Below are 20278 nucleotides of genomic sequence, written 5' to 3'. Positions count from 1 at the left end.
GGGAGAGGAGTGGAAGGATGGGGTTTAGGCGGACGGGGGCGCGGCTTTTAGGGAAAGGGGCGGAGTTTGGGGTAGGGTGAGGGGCTCCGGAGAGAATGGTGAGGGAATCTGAAGGAGAGGATGGGGGGCGTGGATCTCAAAGAGGGTTGGGGTGGAGCTAGGGGTGGCATTCAGGAGAGGTTATTAAAGATTCTAAGGCTCTGAAGTAGGATCTGAGGGAAAAGGGGAGGGAAGAAAGAACTCAAAGTTTTGAGGCAAGGGGAGGATCTCGGACATGGGTGGGGCTTAAGCCAATTTAGAATTATTCGGATAGTTGGCGGGGCGGGGTGCTTCAGAAACACAGGCGCTAGAGGCGTAGGCGAGAGGGAACAGGAAAGGACAGGCAGGGGAGGGCGCGCGGCCCAAAAGGTGGGCGTAAACAGGAAAGAGGAGGCCAGCATTGGCTAGCCAGAGTGTGGGGGCTGGGCCTGCATGTAGGAGGCGGGGCTAGAGGCGGGGCCAGGCTGCGAATATTAGAAGCTTGTGAGGTAACGGGCTTGAATGGATGGGCAGGACCCGGAAAAGAAGCAAGACGAGACCCAGAATGGGACGAGTCAAGTAAAAAACAACGGATTTAAAGATTATGGAAATGTAGGCGGGACCACTGGGGTGGGTGGAGCTTGGACAAAGCGGGGTTTGTGCCGACCGGAGGCCAAGAGTGTAGTGTTAAGAGGGATTCTAGAGTTTGTTTCCCTGCAACGCCGTTTACTTCTACGATTCAGTTTCCTCGTCGGTAAAATCAGCTGTGATTGAAAAATAACGTGTATCATATGGTAAGTGTTAGTTTGCTACTGTTATTTTTCCCGGAGCCAGATTCCAAATCTCGCTTTAAAGGTGCGGGAGAGAACATCGGGGAGTCAAATCCCTTCTATAGTAACTCGACTTGGTTGCACGTCAAGGGCATCGGGAAGGAGATTTCGGTGGTTTAAAATCTTACAGTCGAGGGGATTAATAGAGTGAGGGAGCAGATCTAGAGGGTGGAGCCTCTTTCCGATCCCCGGGTCGATGGCGGCTCTTGCCCGCCTGCTGGAGCGTCTTCTCTGTCCAGCTAGCAAGGAAGATGGGGCGGAGGACGAAGAGGAAAAGGAAGAAGAGGGGCGCGGGACTCGAGAGGGGCCTCAGTTTATCCTGGACACGCCGCGATGCGCCCAGCGGCCGCACGGGGGTGTGGCGGCCTCTTGGGGACTGCGTTTCGAGGCAAGCGCCGCGCAGGGCTGGCGCCGCACATGGAGGACGCTCATTGCGCTTGGCTCGCGCAATCCGGGCTGCCCCCAGGTTGGGCTTTCTTCGCAGTCCTCGACGGCCACGGCGGGGCGCGAGCTGCCCTTTTCGGCGCGCGACACCTGCCCGGCCACGTGCTTGAGGCGCTGGGCCAGGCACCTGGCGAGCCTGAGGGCGTGTGCCGGGCGCTGCGCCGCGCCTTCCTGAGTGCAGACGCACGCCTGCACGAGCTCTGGCCCCGCGGCGAGCCAGGTGGCTCCACCGCTGTGGCGTTGCTTGTCTCCCGGCGCTTTCTATACCTGGCACACTGCGGTGATTCCCGCGCGGTGCTGAGTCGCGCCAGTGCTGTGGTTTTCAGCACCGAGGACCATCGGCCCCTCCGGCCCCGGGAACGTGAGCGCATCCAAGACGCAGGCGGCACCATCCGCCGCAGGCGCCTCGAGGGCTCTCTGGCAGTGTCGCGAGCACTGGGCGACTTTGCTCACAAAGAGGCTCCAGTACGGCCCCCTGAGCTACAGCTCGTTTCCGCAGAGCCTGAGGTGACCGCCCTATCACGCCGGGCTGAAGACGAATTCATGCTCCTGGCCTCCGATGGAGTGTGGGACGCGATGTCTGGCGTTGCCCTGGCAGGACTGGTGGCATCGCGCCTCTGCTTGGGCCTGACCCCGGAGCTTCTCTGCGCGCAGCTGTTGGACACGTGTCTTTGCAAGGTCCAGCGGGCCGCTCGCAGAATCATTGAGGGGAAGAACCTAAAGGATATAGCGAGTAGGGGCTTGAATGGAGGGGCTTTGAGTAAAACTAGAGGAGGGGCTGGGGCTCCGCTAAAGAACGTGGCCTGCTGGAAGAGGTCAGGACCAAAATACGGAGTGGGCGGAAACTGAGGGATGCCTTGAGGTAAGATGGAAGAATAGTAGCGCTAGGATGATCAGTGGTAGAGATTTAAGAGAAGGGGAGTGGTCTTTTGGAGGGAACGGCTGTGGCACAGAAGAGTGGATCCCGAGATATGATTAGTGTCTGACGAAGATAGAGCAATTAGACAGCGGGGTGGGAGAAGCTTCAGAGAGGGGGCGTCACTCTCCTTGTTAGGGCAGGACCAGAACAGTGAGGGGGCCTGGTTTAGACTGGCAGGTGTCTCAGACCTGATAGGGGCATAACCAGATTGAGGAGGAGGGCACTGAAATGCGGAACTGGTCGGGAAGCTCTGTTTCCAAGGGCACAGAGTTGTACCATGTTCCACCGGGCTCTCTTTTCTCCACCTTCTCCAGGGCAGCCTGGACAACATGACCTGCATCCTGGTCTGTTTCCCAGGGGCTCCCAGGCCTTGTGAGGAGGCGATCAGGAAGGAGCCAGCACTGGATGCAGCCCTGGGCCGCAGGGTGACTGGTGAGCAGGCGCCGGAGCTCAGTGGGAGGGGTGGTCGGCCAACAAGGACACTCCTCATAACCCTTGCCTCCTTCGCAGAGCTGTGTTCGTCTGCCCAGGAACCCCCCAGTATGAACACGGTTTTCAGGATTCTGGTCTCAGAGGACATCCCGAATTTACCATCCCGGAGGACTCTACTGCAAGTGAGTTGGGGTGGGGAATGGAAGGTGGGGAGCAGTGGACCGAAGAGAGTACCCACCTGACGACCTCTCTGCTCTCCAGAGCCACAGTCATCGCTGAAGCTTATTCTCAGTTCTGCCAAGCCTCAGGAAAGTGCTGGGAGGTAAGGACCCTAAGTTCTTGAAATTTTCTCTAGGAAGCATGTAATACACCACCCCCACCACCACTTCCTTTAGTGATGGGGAAATTGAGACCAATGGGGAAATTAAGTCAAGAGACTCATCTGATATAATAAATTCTCACTCATCGCCCTGAGGCATTGTGCTAGGCATTATGAAGGGGATGCAAAAGCAGCAGAGAAGAGACTGCTTCCTCTTCAAGAAATGGGCCCCCTGCATTGCTCTGTAATGCACCATCATCCCAAGCACCACCCCCCTTTATCCAGGAACGAGGCAGAAATATTCAAGGAATGTTGATGACCAATCCCAAGTCCTGGATGTGCTGCAGAGACCACCAGAACATCTCTGAGAATGATCTTTCATGAGAGAGGTTGCAAATTGGGCCCAGATAACTCAGAAGAATTTGGAGATGTCCCAAGAGGTGGTGGGTGGAGCCACAAAAACTAAGGCAGGGGTTGAGGGTCAGGGAGGAAGTGGGAGCAAGGAAGCTGGGGCCAGAGCTCGAAGTCCTTTGCATGGCAGAGAAGGGAGTTTGATTATTACCACCTAGAGGAGGAGGGATTGTTAATAGTTTCTCAGCAGCAGAAGAAGGTATTTGTCAGGATCGTTTGAACTGTGAGTGACAGAAACCTAATTCAACCTGGGAAAGCAAGACAGGGAATTTACTGGATTATGTAATTGAACAGTTCAGGGATTTAAGGCATGACTGCATGCATTTGTCAGATGATGTGGTCAGGAACCGTCTCTGAGCTGGTTTCGTTTCCAGGCAGTTTCCGCATGAGGTCACAAAGTTGCAACTCCAGCCTAACATCCCCAGCGCACGGAGTCCACCATTTTCCCGAGTAGTTGCGGCCTTGGTTCCAAAGCCGGCTCTCATTGGCCACAGTGGGTCACGTGTCTGCCCGCTCCCTGTCTCTGATTGGCCAGGCTGGGTCAGATGTTCAAGAGCTTAGGGCTGGGGTCCACTCCGCCCAAACCTCTTGTATTAAATAGTGGGGAATGATGGCTTTCCAAGAAAACTAGGAGCAGTGCTTCTAGAAGAGCGGGAAGTAGATACTGAGAGGCAGAAAGAGGTTCCTAGTCACTGTCTCCCATGTTTTGTGTTGCAGAAGGGACAGAACGGGGCTGGGAAGCCCACTGGCACCCATGCAAGCGCTGCCGTGGACTTGGAGACCTAACAGCTCTCCTCCTTTGGCCACCCTTTGCCCAGGTGTGGCCTCAAGAGAACCGAGGAAGAAAACTCCCTTTCTCCAGTTTCGCAGGCCAGCGGAAGGAAGACAAGCGGATGGAGGATTCTCAGAATGCTTATTTCCCCTTCTCCTACTTCCCTCACACAGAAAGTCCAGAGAGTCTTCAGAGGAGAAATTCCATCTGCCATCTAGACTAAAAAGACCAGAAAATAAAAAAATCAAATGCTTTTTGAACTATTTAGAGCTGAATCACCAAATTCAGGAACTTTCTCTTCCAATTTCTCACCTGTTTTGGCGGGATGTAGTGGGAAGAGTTTATTAAACTTTAACTACATAATTCAAAATACATTTTTCTTGTAGATAAAAACCCTAGTCATTTGGCAGATATGATCGGCACCTGCTGTGTGCAAGGCTCTGCTCACAGCCATCAACCAGATAGAACCACAGAAATTTCTGCCCCCTTGGGACCTACCTCTTAGTGTGTGGGTGGACACATCAAACAAGAGAACTGATAAATAAGGTCATCTCAGACACTGACAAGTATCTGGAGGAAAATAAAGTGGGGACATGATAAGAAAGTGTCTAAGGAAGCTAACTTGGGTTTTTTTAATTGTTACTCTTTTTTTTTTTAATGGAGAAGTTCGCTTGGTTCAAAATTCAAAGAATACAGAATGGTGTACGATGAAAAGTCTTTTTCCATCCCCCATCCCTCAGCCACTCAATTTTCCACTTGAAGACTGTTATGTTACACACATCAGGGAAACTCTCGGAGGAGGGGACAAATGAGCAGAGACTGACAGAGAAGGAGCCAGCCATGCAAATATCCCAGGGAAGAGTGTCCCAAGGCAGAAGGAAGAGCCAGTATAAAAGCCCCTGTACTCTGCATGCCCATTCGGTATATGATACCTCAGGTGCTTCCTCGACTTTTTTCATGCCGTATGTATCATTTGGCAGTTTGCTTTTTTTCCACTCAATAATAGGTTGGAGACTTCTTTCATGCTATTTATACATCCCATTCTTTTTTAGCTGCTGCCCAATACTTCAGATAAGGGATATGCAATGATTTCTCTATCCATCCTCCTCTTGATGGGCATACAGGTTATTTCCAGTTTCTTGTTCTCACATAATTGCTGCCAGACAAATCCTTGATCAGGCTCCTAGTGTATATTTGCAAGAGTTTATCTCCTATAGGGTCTTGCTGCTTGTTTTGTACAGTACTTGAGCTAAGAATGGTTTTTACATTTTTTAAGAGTTGTGGGGAAAGAACCCTATGTCTAAAATGCCTAACATATTTACTATTTGGACCTTTACAGAAAAAGTTTGCTGGCTGTAGTGCAGGTGGCACACACAAGTGCCACCCCTCCCATTTCAGAGATGAGAAAGCAGAAACTCAGAGGAGAAAGGACTTGCCCAAGGTCACACAGAACTGGGTAAATGTGTCTTGAGACGCTGTTCTGGGCCTGACTGGGTTGAGTGAGGCACAAAAGTTGATCCAGTCTACCCCTGCCCCCAAAGGACTCACAGCCTGAGGAGACACCCAGAGAAATAATTATAACCTAAGTGGATGAGGGCTCAAGATCTCCACAGAGTAGGGTAGAGATGGGGAGAGGATTACTGAATTCTTCAGAGAAGAATAAATGTGAGAGCATGGCCTAAAATGAGGTGAAGGAGGCCAGAACAGCATTCAGGAAATAGGACTGGCCTTGTTTGTACAAAAGCTAATTAGGTTGCCTTCCTCACCTGGTTAGCTGGGCCCTGAAGATGGGTGGTTTTACATGCATACCTTGGGTACACCAATGGGGTTCTGGGGGCTCAGGAAAGAGGACTATAGCCCATATTTATTCCCAATTCAGGCCTCAGTTTGCCCATTTGTAAACATCGAACTAATTATTTCCCAGGCTCCTGCCCCTAGCACTTTACCCGAGCCAGGTGGCGCTCTACGGGAGGGGCGTAACCACAGAGCAACGTCACATGGGGCGTGTCCTGCGGGTCCCGCTGCGGAAACTTCGGAGGGTCAGGGTTCTGACCCAGGGTGGCGCGTGGGGGAAGGGGCTTCCGGGAGCCGGCACTAAGGGAGGGTCTCCCCCGCTTCCGTGCCCCCCGATTGCTGGATGATCCCGCCATACTCTGCAGGCGAAACTGAGTCAACGGCGGGGCCTGCGTGCGTAGGGTCCAGGGGCTTTATCCACCCAGGAACCTAGAGTCCCCTCCCCACCCAGGTTCAGCTCCTCATCCTCCCGCCCCTGCGGCTGTGATTCAGCGGCGGGCCGCTCCCCTTTGGCCCACTTCCTCCTCACCTTCCCTGGACGGGCGGGGGCAGTGAGAGGGGTGGGGCCCCCTGGGGCCCTCCCCACCCATCCCCCCACTTCTGTGCAAGGTAGCGGATTCACCCCTTACTAACCCCTCATAAATTGGCCAAGAAGAGAGACATTAGGAGGGTCTGAAAGTAGGATTTAAGGGAGAAAATATGAAAGAATCTATGCTTAATCAGAGGGCCTTCCTTGCCCCACCCCAAATTGAGCAGAATGTAAAGAAATGGAGAAGTCGATGGGGTGAGAAATTCTGCCATAGGAATCCCCCTAAGAATATCCATCGTGGGAGAGGACGAAGGATCGAGGAAGGAGCCTTTCTCCTCCAAGCTTCTCCCTCTAATTTGGGGGTGATCACCTCCCGCGTGCATCGCTATGCAATCACTTGGAGAGGGAGGTAGCGGAAGCCTAGGGTTCCGTGTTGCCCCTTTAAGCGCCCTCCACCCCCCCCACCCCAACTCATAGAGGTGTCCACGGCCCCTTTAAGGCGCAGGGCATTGTGGGTGCGGGGAGTGGAATTTTGGAATCAAATGTAGCGAAGAGAAGTACAGTAGTAAGAGTAACATTGTAGCCGCCGCCGGTGAAGGGGGCGCGCCGGAGACGGGACGTCGCACCCCCCTTCTGCCACAGGGACCCCCTGATCAAATCCCCAGAGGGAAGAGGCGCCCGAGGACCCGCCCCGGCCCCGTCCACGTTCCCTCCAGGAAGCCAGACTCTATGGGGCGGGACCCTGGGGGAGACTGAGCAGAACCTGGAGCCAGCCCCGAACCCCTGAACCTACAGCCAGGGGCGCCCCGGGAGCACCCACCCGTGGGCGCGCCGCCCGCCCGCCAAGCAGCCATGAGGTGAGCCTCGAACTGCCTCCAGACCCTTCCCCGCCTGGCGCGGGCTTCCCGCCCCGCCTTTGTCCCCCTCCCCCCCAGCTTGCTCCGGGCTGGAATTTGGGGACAGGGCACTGGGAGCCTCGGATTTGAGACGAGCTTCAAGTATTGACCACTTCCCCATGACTCGCAAGGCTGGGAATGGTGCCGGTGAGATCCTCCGGGAGCCCTCAGATTTGGGGGCGCTCCGAGGACTCCCGAATTTTTTAAAGACTTTTTGAGAGGATCTCGAAGTTGGCAGATGGTCCCCACAGGGAGGCCAGGATTTGGACCGGGTTCAGACTCCCCCCGACATCTCAACTCAGGCTCCGGGAAGGATTGTGGGGGTCTGGTCTGGGGGGTCCCTGGGACCTGGGAGATTGAGACGTAAGCCTTGGTTTGCAGGGCCCCACTATACAGAGCACTGGTAAGTCTTCCCAAGTGGGACCTCGCTCCCTCACTTAGGGGGTACGTAACCCCCTAAATTTGGGGGCTGTCATCCTCCTGTGGAAGAGGTGCATGCGGACCGACCCACCGACCTAGACGCAGTCTCCCGGGTCTGGCTGGGACTCCCCTCCCCTTCTCCTTACCCACCCCATCTGCGCAAACGGGCAGTGCCTAGGACCGAGCGAGCGCTCTTTGCGGAGGGCGGCTCCCCGGCCCCGGGCGAGAAGGGCGGCCCCTCTCCCCCACCTGCGCGGCCCTGGGGAAGGAGGGGGCGCGGCAGCTGGGGAAAGGGGGCCTTTGTCTTCCTGACTCACCTGTCGAGACAGCTGCTCGGGGGGGTGCTGGCAAGGAGCGCTGTGGGCCGGCTGCTCTCCCCACCGCGGCGCCTCCCCCTTCTCTCCCTAGTGTCCCCCGCCACCACCCACCTCAGCCGACCGGAGCTGTGGGGTTGGAGGAGGGGGCGCCGGAAAGCTTCAAGGTCATAGCCCTCCCCCAGGCTTCCCACATAGTTCCAGCTATCTTACCAGGAATTTAACTCTAGGGTTGGGGGGCCCAAAGGACCCAGAGATTTTGTCTTTCCCAGGCGTGCCTCAAAACTCCCGGGCTCACCTGAAGGTGGGACCGTTGTGGGCTGGGGGACTGGACTAGGCCCCCCCCATTTCTCCCCTCCTCGTCGCCCCCCATAATCTCTCCCTTGGGGCGTGAGCCTGACAATACTATCTCCCTTCCTCCACTCTGAGGGACTTCCTGCCCCAAAGCCCCCAGCTTGAGGGGGAGGCCCCTGGGGACGACTGGGGATTAACCCCCTAGGGCCCACATTCTCCCACTACCCCCCCATTCTCCATTCCCCTGCCCTCTGACCTCAGGGTGGCATTCCATTTTTGACGAGTACAGAATCGCCCTCCCGCATGCATTTCTTCCTTCTGATGTGAAGGAGACTGTTGGAAAACTGGGGGCAGGGGGGCACCCATAGACACCCTCAAGACTTATGCGTATCTTTTCCCCCTTATGGTAATATCTCTTAAAGGGGGATGCCCTGAAGAGGGGACACTTTTCGGGAGCCAGGCCCTCTTCCTTCACGCCGTCCCCCGGGGCTCTCCTCTCCCGTGGCCCCAGCCCCGCCCCCGCCTCCCCCTCGCGTTTCCGGTCCCAGGCCCGGTGGAAGGCGGATGGCGGATGTCCGAGTTAGTGCTGCCTCACTCACTGTGAGACCGTAAAAGGGCAGGAGCAATGTCTGGGCCAGCCTCCTGCCCCCCCCTCCCGCAGTCCCGGGGGCTCTGGGCCTCCCGCAGGGCCCCCTACCGCTGGCCATGTCCAAACCTCCCACCTCCTGGGGGGTGGGCAGCAAGTCGAACTGATGCCTGTCCCACCGGAGGGCTCCCACCTCGAGAGGTCTTCCCTGCCACAGGCTGCACCCCCCACTCACTGGGCTGTGCCCTTCTCCCAGGACTGCTAGGATTAATAAAGACCCATGCCCCTGTATGTGGGCAGCTGGGGAAACTGAGTCTAAGAGAAAAGCCTGGCCCAGGATCCCTCAGAAATTCCTAGGTGGTGTAGACGGAAGGAGAGGACTGTCATCCTCTGATTTCTGGCTGGTTTGGCTGGGGACAGTCTCTGGGGCAGTAGGAAGAGAGGATGTTAAGATGGAAAATTACAAGATGCCGTTCTTTTTCTCCCAGTTTGACAAATATTTGTAGAGTGTCTGCTGTGTCTGGGACTGTGAGCTGGGATTCTGGGAAGGCCAGGAAGGAGGGGCAGAGGTCTGAGAATCTCAGGGCAGAAGGGTCTCAGGAAGAATTTAGATTGGTTTCTTTATTCTTCCCAATAGTAGTAATTATTATCTCTTTCTTTTTTAATTACAGAGCCCATTTGATCAAAGTGCATAGTTTGTGCCAGGCACTGTACTAGGTGCCTGATTGAGTTTACTCCTCAAAGCAGTTCTAAAAGATTGATACTATTGACCATTTCCCTCATGGGAAAACTGAGACAGAGAAATTAAGAACGTTGCCTGTTAAAAGTCAGTTCGGAAGTGGGCAAGCCAAATTGAACCCAGGGCCATCTCTGGATTATTATGCTATTAGAGCAAAAGTAAAATAAAGCCATAATGGTCTTTGGAAAAAAAAAAACAGGTAATATGCTTTCATTGTAGAAACACTTCAGATAATGCAGATAAGCAAAAAGTAACCCAGGTGGGAATTTACCTTCTGGTTCACTTACAGGAAACAGGCCCCATGGGGGCAGAGGAACTATAGAGTAACCCCACACAAGCCCCACTGACCCTAGACACGGTTCCCTATCCAGGGTTGCTTCAAAGATTTGTAATTTGGAAGGGTTGTGTGGGTTGGGGGTGGATCATAAGTTTTATGGTTTAAGGAAGCTATTTGGTAAATCTTGGAGCAGGCAAGAAGGGGTGAAGGAAAAGGCAAGCCTCTGCTCTGGAAGTCTGAATAAACCAGAATGACTGTGCTTGATTGCCTCCAGTGATGAGAAGCTCCCTTGTTTGGAGCCTGTGCCAAGTTTCAGGTTCTGAGCTTTTCTTATCTCTTGAATGCCTTACAACAAACCCAGTGTGCAATAGTTTCCACTGCTGGAAACTGAGGCTCTGAGGGATGAAGCCACACAGCAGGGGGATTACTTGAACCCTCTGTCATCCACCACATGCTAGAGGTTTCCAGAATGTGAGCGCTTGTGGAGAGAGGGATAGATCCTGGGCCGGTTGAGGATTAAGGCTCTTCTATATCAAATGGAGGGTGGGAGACAACGGTAGACCACTGGAGTTAAGCACATCCTATTTCAAGCCCAGTCCCTGATTACTGGCTGTGGGATTTTCTATTTCAATTTTTGCCTAGTTTATGGTGTTTCTAGTTGTTTTTGGAGTAATGAATTAGTTTTTTATAGGTAATACCAGCCTATGGTTAAAAAAAAGAAAATAAATAAGCAATACAAAAGGGTAGACCATATGAAATGTGGCCGTGTCCTCTCTCCTTCCTCAGGCCCCCCCCGCCCCTCCTGCAGGGCAGCCATGGTTAAGTCTCCTGAGAACCAAGCTTTGCATAAATCATCACTTTGTGTGCAGATGTATTTATATCCTCCCCACCTTTTTTTTAAGCCTCTGATCATACCACTTTATACCTTGCCTTTAAAAAAATGCAGCTTAGCTGTTTGCTCATCTTTAAATGTGGTTAAGAACTTAGGTGGCCTTGGGTTCGAATATGAGACCCTCTACTTACTTGCTATGTTACCTGGGACAAGTGTGTTCACCTCTCTGTGCCGACAGTTCCTCATCTGTAAAAAGGGCAAGCACCAGAGTCTATTTCATGAGGTCATTGCAAAGTTAATTGAGAGAATTGGAGCTCATTACCTAGAATGCTGTCTGGTCACAGGCTAACCAAGAAATATCAGATGGCTAATTTAACAACTTTTGAGTACCTACTATATGGTGGACACCATTTTAGATTCTGGGGACACAGCAGTGAACAGAAAGGACTACAGACCCTACCCCCACAGTCCTGACGTTTTGGTAGGAGAGACAAGGATCTGTCAGACAGGGATCCCTGCTGTAAATGTGGGATGCGAGGGAGAAGAGCTCTTCCAGCTAAGATAGTCAGGGAGGGCTTCTTGGAAGAGGCGGCTTCTAATTGGAGATGGAAGATGAGAATCCAGGTTGAACAAGTGTACAGGCCTGAAGCAGAAATTTGTCTGGCACATTGAAGGAGCAGAATGGAGGCCAGTGGGGCTGGAACAGTGAGCTCGGGGGAAGGAAGAGATGACATCACATAGATCACACAGATCAAGAAGGCCCTGGAGAGAATTTGTCTTTTACTCTGAGAAGAGGAGCGTCGTGATCCAACTTGTGTTTTAACAGGATCCTTCTGCTGTAATGGGGACGCTGTAGCCTGGAGTGGGGAGGACCAGCCTGGTCATTCAGCAGGCACCCCATTCCCTAGCTAGGCCAGAGACACAGCAGGGCAGGGCCACTTAGGAGAGCAAAGTGCACCCAGGGAGGGGTAGCAACAGCAGTGCTGGGCACCTGGCCAGAGTGGGACCTGGGCGTGGGTTGCAGGTGTGGGCAAGACCTTAACCCTGTCCGGCCACAGACAGTGGGAGCCAGAAACAGCCCCTGAGGCTGCACTTGTCTGGAAACAGCAGCTGCTGTTTGGGTAGGGCCCACACTGTCCCTGGTGGTTAAGACTGTGTACTGGGGAGCCAGATGGCCAGGGTTCAAATTTTATTCTGTTTAGTAGCTGTGTGACCTTGGGCAAGTCACACAGCCTCTCTGGGCCTCCATTTGCAGTCCTGACTTGCAAAATGAGAATGAAATAGTGCCCATCTTGAAGGGCTACAGTGAGAATAAAGTGAGTAACTCTGAGAAAAGGGCTAAGGGCACTTGACCAGCTGAAGTGCCTGCTAAGAGGGAGATGACACGATTATGTAAACATTGGGGGGCTGGGGCTCAGCCTCTGGGCCTAGGAACCCAGAGCCGGGTCTGCAGAGGGACTTTCCCTGCCTGTCAGGTCAGTGTCACACCCCAGCCCCCAGCCCCCAGCCCTGGTAGAGGCAGAGCCACTGTGGGGCAGAATTTCTCTCCCCGGAAATCTCTGACCACCAACTTCCTCTTTTCAGGAAAAAGTCTGCTGGGGGTGGGGTGGGGACTTAGTGCTTCCCCCTAGTCTGTATGTGACCTTGGGCAAGTCAGTTCCTGTCTGGGAGCCTGAGCTTCCTCATTCCGAGAGAGGGTATTGAACCCCTCCCCAGGAGGACTGGTGGGGTTCCGGAGGTACCTCCCAGCCCAGGGCCCCAGTGCTATCTCTTCGGGGTGCCCAGGGAAGGGATGCTGACAGATACTAAGCACATGATAACATGCCAGGTGCCGTGCCAAGCAACTTAGATGCCCAGGCTCATTTATCCTGGGGACAAACATTTCCCCCACTTGCAGGCGAGGAAGATGAGTTCTCAGGAGGAAGGTTGCTTGCCTGAGTCCCATGGAGTAGGTGTCTCAGCGAGGATTTGAACCCAGGTCTGCAGATGTCAAATCCGGAACTCTGAACCGGTTTCCTGACTCCTCCCCAAAGGCTGTCAGATGTGACTTCCTGGAGGAAGCCCTCTCTGATCTCCAGGCCAGGGCAGGTGTTCCTGGGCACCCTGGCTTGGCCCTGGGTTGTCAAAGTCAGGGGATGGCACTCTCTCCTGCACTGGAGGGTGGGGCTGGTGCTGTCTGGGTCACTGACCTAGACATGGGCCGGACAAAGCAGGGAGTGTGTACTAATGGCCATTGGTGCCCGGAGGGCCAGATGGACAGGGTGGCAGCAGGAGGCGGAAGAGCCTGGGATCTCGCTTTAGTCTCCACTGTCGGCCTCACCCTTCCCTTCACTAAGCCTCAGCTTCCTCCTCTGACCTGAGCAGGGGGTGGGGTGGGAGGAGGTCCAGGCGCCTTGGCAGATAGGGAAACTGAGGCTGTGAGAGAGCCAGGCAGGGACAGACTGCAGTGCTGCCTGGGCCCCCGTCCTGTTTCTCCCGGGTCCCTGCTCTAGCTCACACTGCTTACCTGCCTCTCTCTGACTCTGCCTAGCGGTCCCTCTGTCCAAATGTCTTTTTTTCTCCATCTTCCTGTCTCTCCCTCCTTACTTCTTCCAGTGCCTGTCTGTCCCTGCCTTTCCATCTGTCTCCCTACCAGTCCCTTGTCTGTCTGTCTTTCTGCTGATCTGTCTCTTCTTTGTCAGCCTGACTCTCCCTTTCTCACCCACCTTTCCATCCGTCTGTATGTCTTTCCCTTCCAGTCTGTCTATGTGACTCTTTCCCCATCTCTCTGTCTCCCTCTTCTGCCTCAGATTCCCAGTTTATCTGTCTGTCTCCCAGTCTGTCTGTGTCCCACCTGTCTGTTGGTCTCTCCCATTCTGTTTCTCTGTGTTTCCTGTCTCCCTGTGCTCCTTGGTGTGTGTCTCTCTCCTCCTCACACCCTTGGTCTCTTCAATCTCCTGGGGAGACCCAGGTGGAGAAGGTGACTGGCCCCTGGATGGCGGGTTGTATTCCCTCAGCTCACTGACTGCTTTTCCTTTCTCCCCCTCCGGCAGTGAGACGGTTATCTGCTCCAGCTGGGCCACTGTGATGCTCTATGATGACAGCAACAAGCGATGGGTACCTGCCGGCACGGGCCCCCAGGCCTTCAGCCGTGTGCAGATCTACCACAACCCCACGGCCAATTCCTTCCGGGTAGTGGGCTGGAAGATGCAGCCAGAACAGCAGGTGAAGACGCCCTCTCCTCTCCCTCTGCAGCCTGCACCCCTCCACCGTGCGCCCACCAGCCCTCACCCACCTTTCCCCTCCTGCCAGGTGGTCATCAACTGTGCCATTGTCCGGGGTATCAAGTACAACCAGGCCACCCCCAGTTTCCACCAGTGGCGCGACGCCCGCCAGGTCTGGGGCCTCAACTTCGGGAGCAAAGAGGACGCAGCGCAGTTTGCTGCTGGCATGGCCAGCGCCCTAGAGGCACTGGAAGGTTAGAAACAGTGGTGGAGGGGACCACCGAGCCCTGCCGCGTAGCCTTGGGCTGCCTCTCACCACTCTGGGCCTTAATTTACTCATCTGAAAATGGGGCTAATTCACTGCTACTGAGGAAAATTATTCTGAGGATTTCTGTGAGGTCCTGTAGGACCCCTGTTCATGCACATGTAAAACACATGATTCCTAAGAGTACAGGATGCTCCATGAATTTTTACACATGCACACTCCCCTGTGACTGCCCCCCAGATGTAGGTACAGATACTCCCAGCCTTGAGAAGGCTCGTTGTGCCCTTTCACCAGGTAGCCATTGTACCGACTTACATCACCATCAGTAAGTTTTTAGGCGTTGCTATTAAGAAAGAAATCTCCAGTTGTGCGCACAAATCATCTGGGTGAGACAGATTCCAGTTCAATTAGACCGGGGTGGGGCCCAAGTCTCTGCATTTCTAACAAGCCCCCTGGTGATGCTGAGGCTGCCAATCCTAGGGGCAGTACTTTGAGGAGCAGGACAGACAATTTGAGGAACTTCAGATCACCAAATGGCAGAGGTGTTTGTTTCCCAGAGTGCCGCCAGTACCCATGGGAAAGGGCTTGCTTGTCTGGGGGCCTTCCCCAGGGGTTCTCAGGCTGGGGGTCTGAGTGGCGGTGATGGTGGTTAAACGCCTGGACACTGGAGTCAGCCTGAATTCGAGTCGTGTTCCTGCAAGTTCTGGTCTGCAGGACTGGGGGCAAGCGACTGTCGCATCTGGGCCTTGGCCGTCCCACCTGTAATTTGGGCATCCCTGCAGTCCCCTGCTCATGCCAGCTCAGTCAGGGAAGTGGGTGTTTACCCTCATCCCAGAAATTCGGCCAGGTACCCCCACCCTAGCCGGGAGTGTCAGGGCGTGGAGGAAGGAATGAACGCCCCTGGGCAGGATTCCTGGGAGGCCTGGGAGCTGCGGGAAAGGGCCAAGGGGTGGGGCGGAGTTCTGGGTTGACTCATCCCCTCTGCTCTCACCTTCCAGGAGGTGGACCTCCGCCCCCGGCTCCGCCCCCAGCAGCACCTCCGACCTGGTCTGCCCAGAACGGTCCCTCTCCAGAGGAGGTGGAGCAGCAGAAAAGGTGGGGCCAGTCCCTCGGTGGGGGCTCACCACTGCTGGAGTTCCAAGATGTTCCAGAACCCCTGATTCCTCTAGTTCAGAACGCCCCACTTTCAGTTTCCAGAATGTTCCAACTCCCAGGGGATTAGAAATGAACAGCTTTCAGAAACTCCTGCCTCCTGGAATCTGAGACACTGCCGACTTCCAGACCTGTAGAACCTTCTGACCCCTCAAATCCTGGTCTCTGGATTCTCAGGGTCTAGAATTTGGTTGTTAAAAGGATGTTGGGCATTTTGTAATTCAAATGTTCTTGACAGTCTGCTGGCTAGGACGGTGGCATTTTGCTGTCACTGTGCCCCTGCCCTCCCTCTTAGTCCATTCCTGGGCTCCTGGGGAAGGAAGGCTCAGGTGGGAGTTAGGAGCCTGTCTCACTGGAGGCCTCAGAGGAAATGTGAGGTGGTGGCCATCCGGGGGCCCCGAGTGATGGCAGCTCCGTCACCCCACTCAGGCAGCAGCCAAGCCAGCCGGAGCATATGGAGCGTGAGCGCCGCGTCTCCAATGCAGGTGACTGCGAAAACGGCCGGGATGGGGGTTAGGGGGTGGGGGCTGGGGCCCTCCCCAGAGGGGGGCGAGGGCCAGCTGGACAACAAAGAATGCTGCTCTCTTTTAACACCCCTCTTTTGTGTTTCAGGGGGCCCACCTGCTCCCCCAGCGGGGGGACCACCCCCACCTCCAGGACCTCCCCCTCCTCCTGGTCCACCCCCTCCTCCTGGTCTGCCCCCCTCAGGGGTCTCAGCTGCAGGGCACGGAGCAGGGGGACCCCCACCCCCTGCACCACCTCTCCCCACAGCACAAGGCCCCAGTGGTGGAGGGGCTGGGGCCCCTGGGCTGGCTGCAGCCATTGCCGGGGCCAAACTCAGGAAAGTCAGCAAGGTGAGGGGGCCGGGGTGGGGGGTGGGGTGATGGAGGGATGGGATGGGCCAGAGCTGGCTGGAGGTGGGGATGTCCTAGGGGGCCCATCCATAAAACCCCTTTGTGTAATTTCTCCAGCAGGAGGAAGCCTCAGGGCCCCCCCCTGCCCCCAAAACCGAGAGCAGTAGAAGCACAGGTGGGGGGCTCATGGAAGAGATGAATGCCATGCTGGCCCGGAGGTGAGCCTGAGCCTGGAGTCCTCAATGCCTATGGAAAGCTCTAGGGACAAAACCCTCCACCCAGTAGTTATCTCCTGGAGATTCTAGTCTCGTAGGACCAGGCTGAGTGGAGGGCTCAGATTCCCATTTTTGTTTCTTTGGGTCAAAGCTCCCCTTTGATAGCCAGGTTTGGGATATGATGCTGGGAATTGCATTCTCCTCAGATCTAAGACAAGAGCCTTCCACCCTTTGCATTTTGTGATTCTCAAATGTGAGAATTGTAAAACCCTCCCCCAATTCGAGCACAATATTCTCTTTGACTCCTAATACTAAAGTTTTCGTAGCCTTCATCTATTCCAGAACTCTGCACCCTAGAATGCACCTTTCTAGAATCGGGGAAGGGAAATTGTTGCGTGACCAAGAGATGGCTGAAGGCTGGGGGTTTTTTTGCCTTTCCCTCCTGCAGAAGGAAAGCCACACAGGTTGGAGAGAAACCCTCCAAAGATGAATCTGCCAATGTGAGTGCCTTCTTCCTGACATACACACCTTAGGCTGTACCACTGGCGTAGGGATACTGGGGAGGCTGGTATGACAGGCCCCGGCTGGGTTTTGAAGCTGGAGGAGGAAAATGAGCAGAGGTGCGGCAGGGGCTGGCTCATGACAATTTTATTTTCTACCAGCAGGAGGAGCCAGAGGCCCGAGTCCCAGCCCCTAGTGGTGGTGAGTGGTCTGCCTGGCCCTTAGGAACTACGAGTCCCAGGATGCCTTGTTCTTATTATAACACCCTCATGGGAGAATATGTGCAAATAATGGGGATTGTAATACCTGAGATGGTCCTTTGACCAAGAGCGGTTAATACTCAGGGAGAAAGATCGAGTCAGGGCATTCCTGACCTTTCGGCTTTGTTGCCTGTCCCCCAGAATCTGTGCGGAGACCCTGGGAGAAGAACAGCACAACGTTGCCAAGGTGGGCCACCCTCCGTAAAAGTTGGTTTTGCTAATTTTATAAGGAGGAATATAACCTAACCCCTGGAACGGGAGGCAGGGGAGGAGGCAGGTCCTCCTAACCTTATTTCTGTCCCCAAAATACCAACTCTCCCAGGATGAAGTCGTCTTCTTCAGTGACCACTTCCGATGCCCACCCCTCTACATCCAGCTCCAGTGAGGAGTCAGACTTGGAGAGAGTGAAGCAGGTAGCTTGGGGGTAAGGTTTTAGGGCTAGGAAGGGAAGAAAGATCTGGATCCAAACTCTGCCACTGACTTACTCTGTAATTCTAGAAGAGGCCTCAGAAACGTCAATTTTCTAATCTGAGGAATGAGATTGCATCGGGTCAGGGATGACACGGACACCACAACCTCCTTTTCTAGTGGCCGTGACAGACCTTACTAATCTATCACTACACTCACTCCTGATGAGTACCCAGAATCCTTTGCAGCACATTGCTGCAGACATCCATCACCACTTGGAGTTGGCAGAGGACTGGCATATATTTGCCAGCCCTGTTACTGGATGGTCTCCAGTACTTTTCTTCTGGCCCCAAAGAATTCTCCCCTAGAATTCTCTAGTCATTCTCTGGCCTTGTTAGTGATGTCATGGTACGTGTGTTTCGATGGTGGGGGTGGGAGTGGGTCTTGAACCTCTTTCCTCAGGCCGTGTAGTCATTGAAAGGGAGGGTTCATTTCTGCAAGTCCAGGCACCCTTCCTGATTGGTTGCACCCCATTATTTTCAGGAGCTTCTGGAAGAGGTGAGGAAGGAATTGCAGAAAATGAAAGAGGAAATAATTGAAGGTGAGGTTTTTTATTTTAAACATTTAACTTGTTTTGGAGGCACTGTGTCTCTCGAAAAAAGTTTTGGAAGGGAAGGGGAAAGAGGCTCTGCCTCTGACCTCTGCCCCTTGTTTCCTTCCAGCCTTTGTCCAGGAGCTGAGGAAACGGGGTTCCCCCTGACCATAGGGCCCCAGAAGATCCCATTTTCCTTTCTAGCACACCCTGCCTGTTACCTTGCTTTCCTTGCCTCACTCGACTTGGAATTGGCCTAAGACTACACAGGAATGCGTCTTACCCACTCCCCAACCCACTTGGAAAGTTCCAAGGGGGTGTGGCTTCCCTGGCACCATGCCCACACCCATACTGGCTGCTGATTGGCTGGGGAGGCCCCCACCCTTTACTCCCTTTGGTCCTTCCCCTCTGCCATCCCCTTGGGGCTGGTTCCTCTGTTGGGGATGTACCAATTAACCCCACAGTAAGGGGGAAGGAAGGAGGGAATTTCACATTCCCTTGTTCTAGATTCACTTTAATGCTTAATGCCTTCGATTTTTTTTTTTTTTTTTTTTTTTAAGAAAAAAGATATATATATATATATTTAGGTTTGGGGGGAAAGGGAAATTTTTTTTTCTCTTTGGTTTTGATAAAATGGGGAGTGGGGAGTTTTTAAATGCTGTGCCCCAGGCTTTTCCCATGTGGGACAGCTATTTAAGGGGGGAATGTCCCACCAGGCTAGGGGTGCCTCCCCCACCCCAAGGACCACCCTTCCCTGTGGCTCCTTCCCCTTTTCTATGAGGAATTAAGATGCTGTAACTTTTTGGAACCTCAAGTTTTTTGGTTTTTTAATTTAGGTAGGTTTTGGGGTCTGTGCCATTTTTAGCTCTTGAGGGAAATGAGATGAGGGAGAAAGGAAAAGGGGAGGAAACCTTCCTTCTCCCGCCATGTTCACCTTTAGCTTATTGAAAATGGGCCCTGAAGAATAAATCTGCCAGTTTTTATAAACGCTATGATTTCTGGAGTGACTTGTAGGGCTGTTCTGATGAGGGTGGGGGGTGTATGTTCTTCCTCCATTAGTCTGCCTTCCCCTTAACCTCTTCCTTCCCACCCTGCCCTGTTCCAGGTCCCTCAGGCTCCTGTGGCCAGGTGGTCTCTGTCCCCTCACAGCCTCCCTGCCTCCCTCATGACCCTTACCAGGCAGCTTCCATACCGCCCGTCTCAAACTAATTCACCACCCTAGAGAAAGCCAGGGGCAGTCCCTTACTGGGTGGCCCTGGGAAAGTCCTTTTGCTTCCCCTGGGCCTGAGTTTCCCCATGTGGGAAAGGGCTCATAGGATGACTCTTAGCCCCCTACCCATCAGAACCCTTTCAGCTCTTTTTAATGAGTCTTATACCCATTTTGCAGAGGTACATCATGATTCTCACATTCTTAAAATGACTTCTTTACCCAAAGCTCCTTTAATTATATAACAGTTAACAGTCTAAAAAATAGACTTCGTAAGTCACAGAGCTCATACATACCCCCTTCAGTGGTTCAGTGGACTGGTAGGGGGTAGGTGGGGTAGGAGACACTTGCCTGGTAGAATATTCCTTTTGGATGGGGTGGGGAACCTCTGGGATGAGGGGCAGGTGGTCCCACTGGAAGAAGTCTTTTCATGAAGGAGGGCCAGAGGGACTGGGTAACAAAAGCCAAAATGCAAGGTAGAGGTTATATCCCTGAGTACTCTGGAGAGCAGGTTTGGATGAAAGATGGAGGATGTGACAGTGACCCATTTAGTAGGGGAGCAGGTGGGTCCCTATGAGAGGCCAGCAGAAGAGGATGGTGGGAAGGGAGAGCAGTAGGCCAAGAACCCTGAGACAGGTAAATGGGGTTTGACCAGAGCAGAAGGTTCAGCCCAGGGCAGGACCAATTTTTCCACCCCAAAAGGCCACATCATGCTAGAATAGACCACAGGAAGGGCAAGGGGAGATCTGGTGGGACGGTCTAGGAAGACTGCACGGAGTTCCCAGTGGCTTATGC

General features: G+C 53.9%; 2 protein-coding genes and 1 long non-coding RNA gene across 11 annotated transcripts; 2 read left to right on the top strand and 1 right to left on the bottom strand.

Annotated features, from left to right (window-relative positions):
• The first annotated feature begins 818 nt into the window (after positions 1-818).
• On the top strand, positions 819-4408 carry PPM1N (protein phosphatase, Mg2+/Mn2+ dependent 1N (putative)). The gene is given in 7 exon segments (XM_017644981.3): positions 819-1258; positions 1261-1970; positions 2526-2643; positions 2722-2806; positions 2808-2825; positions 2905-2965; positions 4091-4408. Coding segments are annotated over 7 exon segments (1275 nt in total). The 5' UTR covers positions 819-1044; the 3' UTR covers positions 4160-4408.
• LOC118970059 (uncharacterized) lies at positions 4230-12007 on the bottom strand. 2 transcript variants are annotated; one of them, XR_005057871.2, is made up of 4 exons: positions 8649-12007; positions 8102-8227; positions 4644-4715; positions 4230-4364 (listed from the first exon to the last, which is right to left on the bottom strand). It is a non-coding gene; the product is annotated as an uncharacterized lncRNA (long non-coding RNA). The 2 variants fall into 2 exon arrangements; XR_005057870.2 differs by lacking the exon at positions 8649-12007 and having other exon boundaries at positions 8102-8641.
• Positions 6989-18829, top strand: VASP (vasodilator stimulated phosphoprotein). 8 transcript variants are annotated; one of them, XM_037005437.2, is made up of 13 exons: positions 6989-7325; positions 13859-14030; positions 14118-14283; positions 15293-15389; positions 15876-15931; positions 16059-16300; positions 16421-16518; positions 16964-17015; positions 17178-17217; positions 17418-17463; positions 17599-17689; positions 18228-18285; positions 18407-18829. In XM_037005437.2, exons 1-13 carry the CDS (start codon positions 7321-7323, stop codon positions 18442-18444), a joined length of 1161 nt encoding a protein of 386 aa, XP_036861332.1. In that variant the 5' UTR covers positions 6989-7320; the 3' UTR covers positions 18445-18829. The 8 variants fall into 8 exon arrangements, with proteins under 8 accessions (XP_036861332.1, XP_036861334.1, XP_036861335.1 ...); XM_037005439.2 differs by having other exon boundaries at positions 6990-7325; positions 17178-17214; XM_037005440.2 differs by having other exon boundaries at positions 6991-7325; positions 17181-17214.
• The last annotated feature ends 1449 nt before the right edge of the window (positions 18830-20278 follow it).

Source organism: Manis javanica, chromosome 17, assembly GCF_040802235.1.
Source record: "Manis javanica isolate MJ-LG chromosome 17, MJ_LKY, whole genome shotgun sequence".
NCBI lineage: Eukaryota > Metazoa > Chordata > Mammalia > Pholidota > Manidae > Manis > Manis javanica.
The sequence above is the reverse complement of the archived record's forward strand: the minus strand, read 5'-3'. Positions and strand labels throughout refer to the sequence as shown.

Bases quoted from the DNA above. Each gene is read 5' to 3' on its own strand.
- VASP (XM_037005434.2), top strand. The intron at 17,016-17,177 runs GTGAGTGCCTTC...ATTTTCTACCAG, and splicing joins CCAAAGATGAATCTGCCAAT to CAGGAGGAGCCAGAGGCCCG. The intron at 17,218-17,417 runs GTGAGTGGTCTG...CCTGTCCCCCAG, and splicing joins AGTCCCAGCCCCTAGTGGTG to AATCTGTGCGGAGACCCTGG.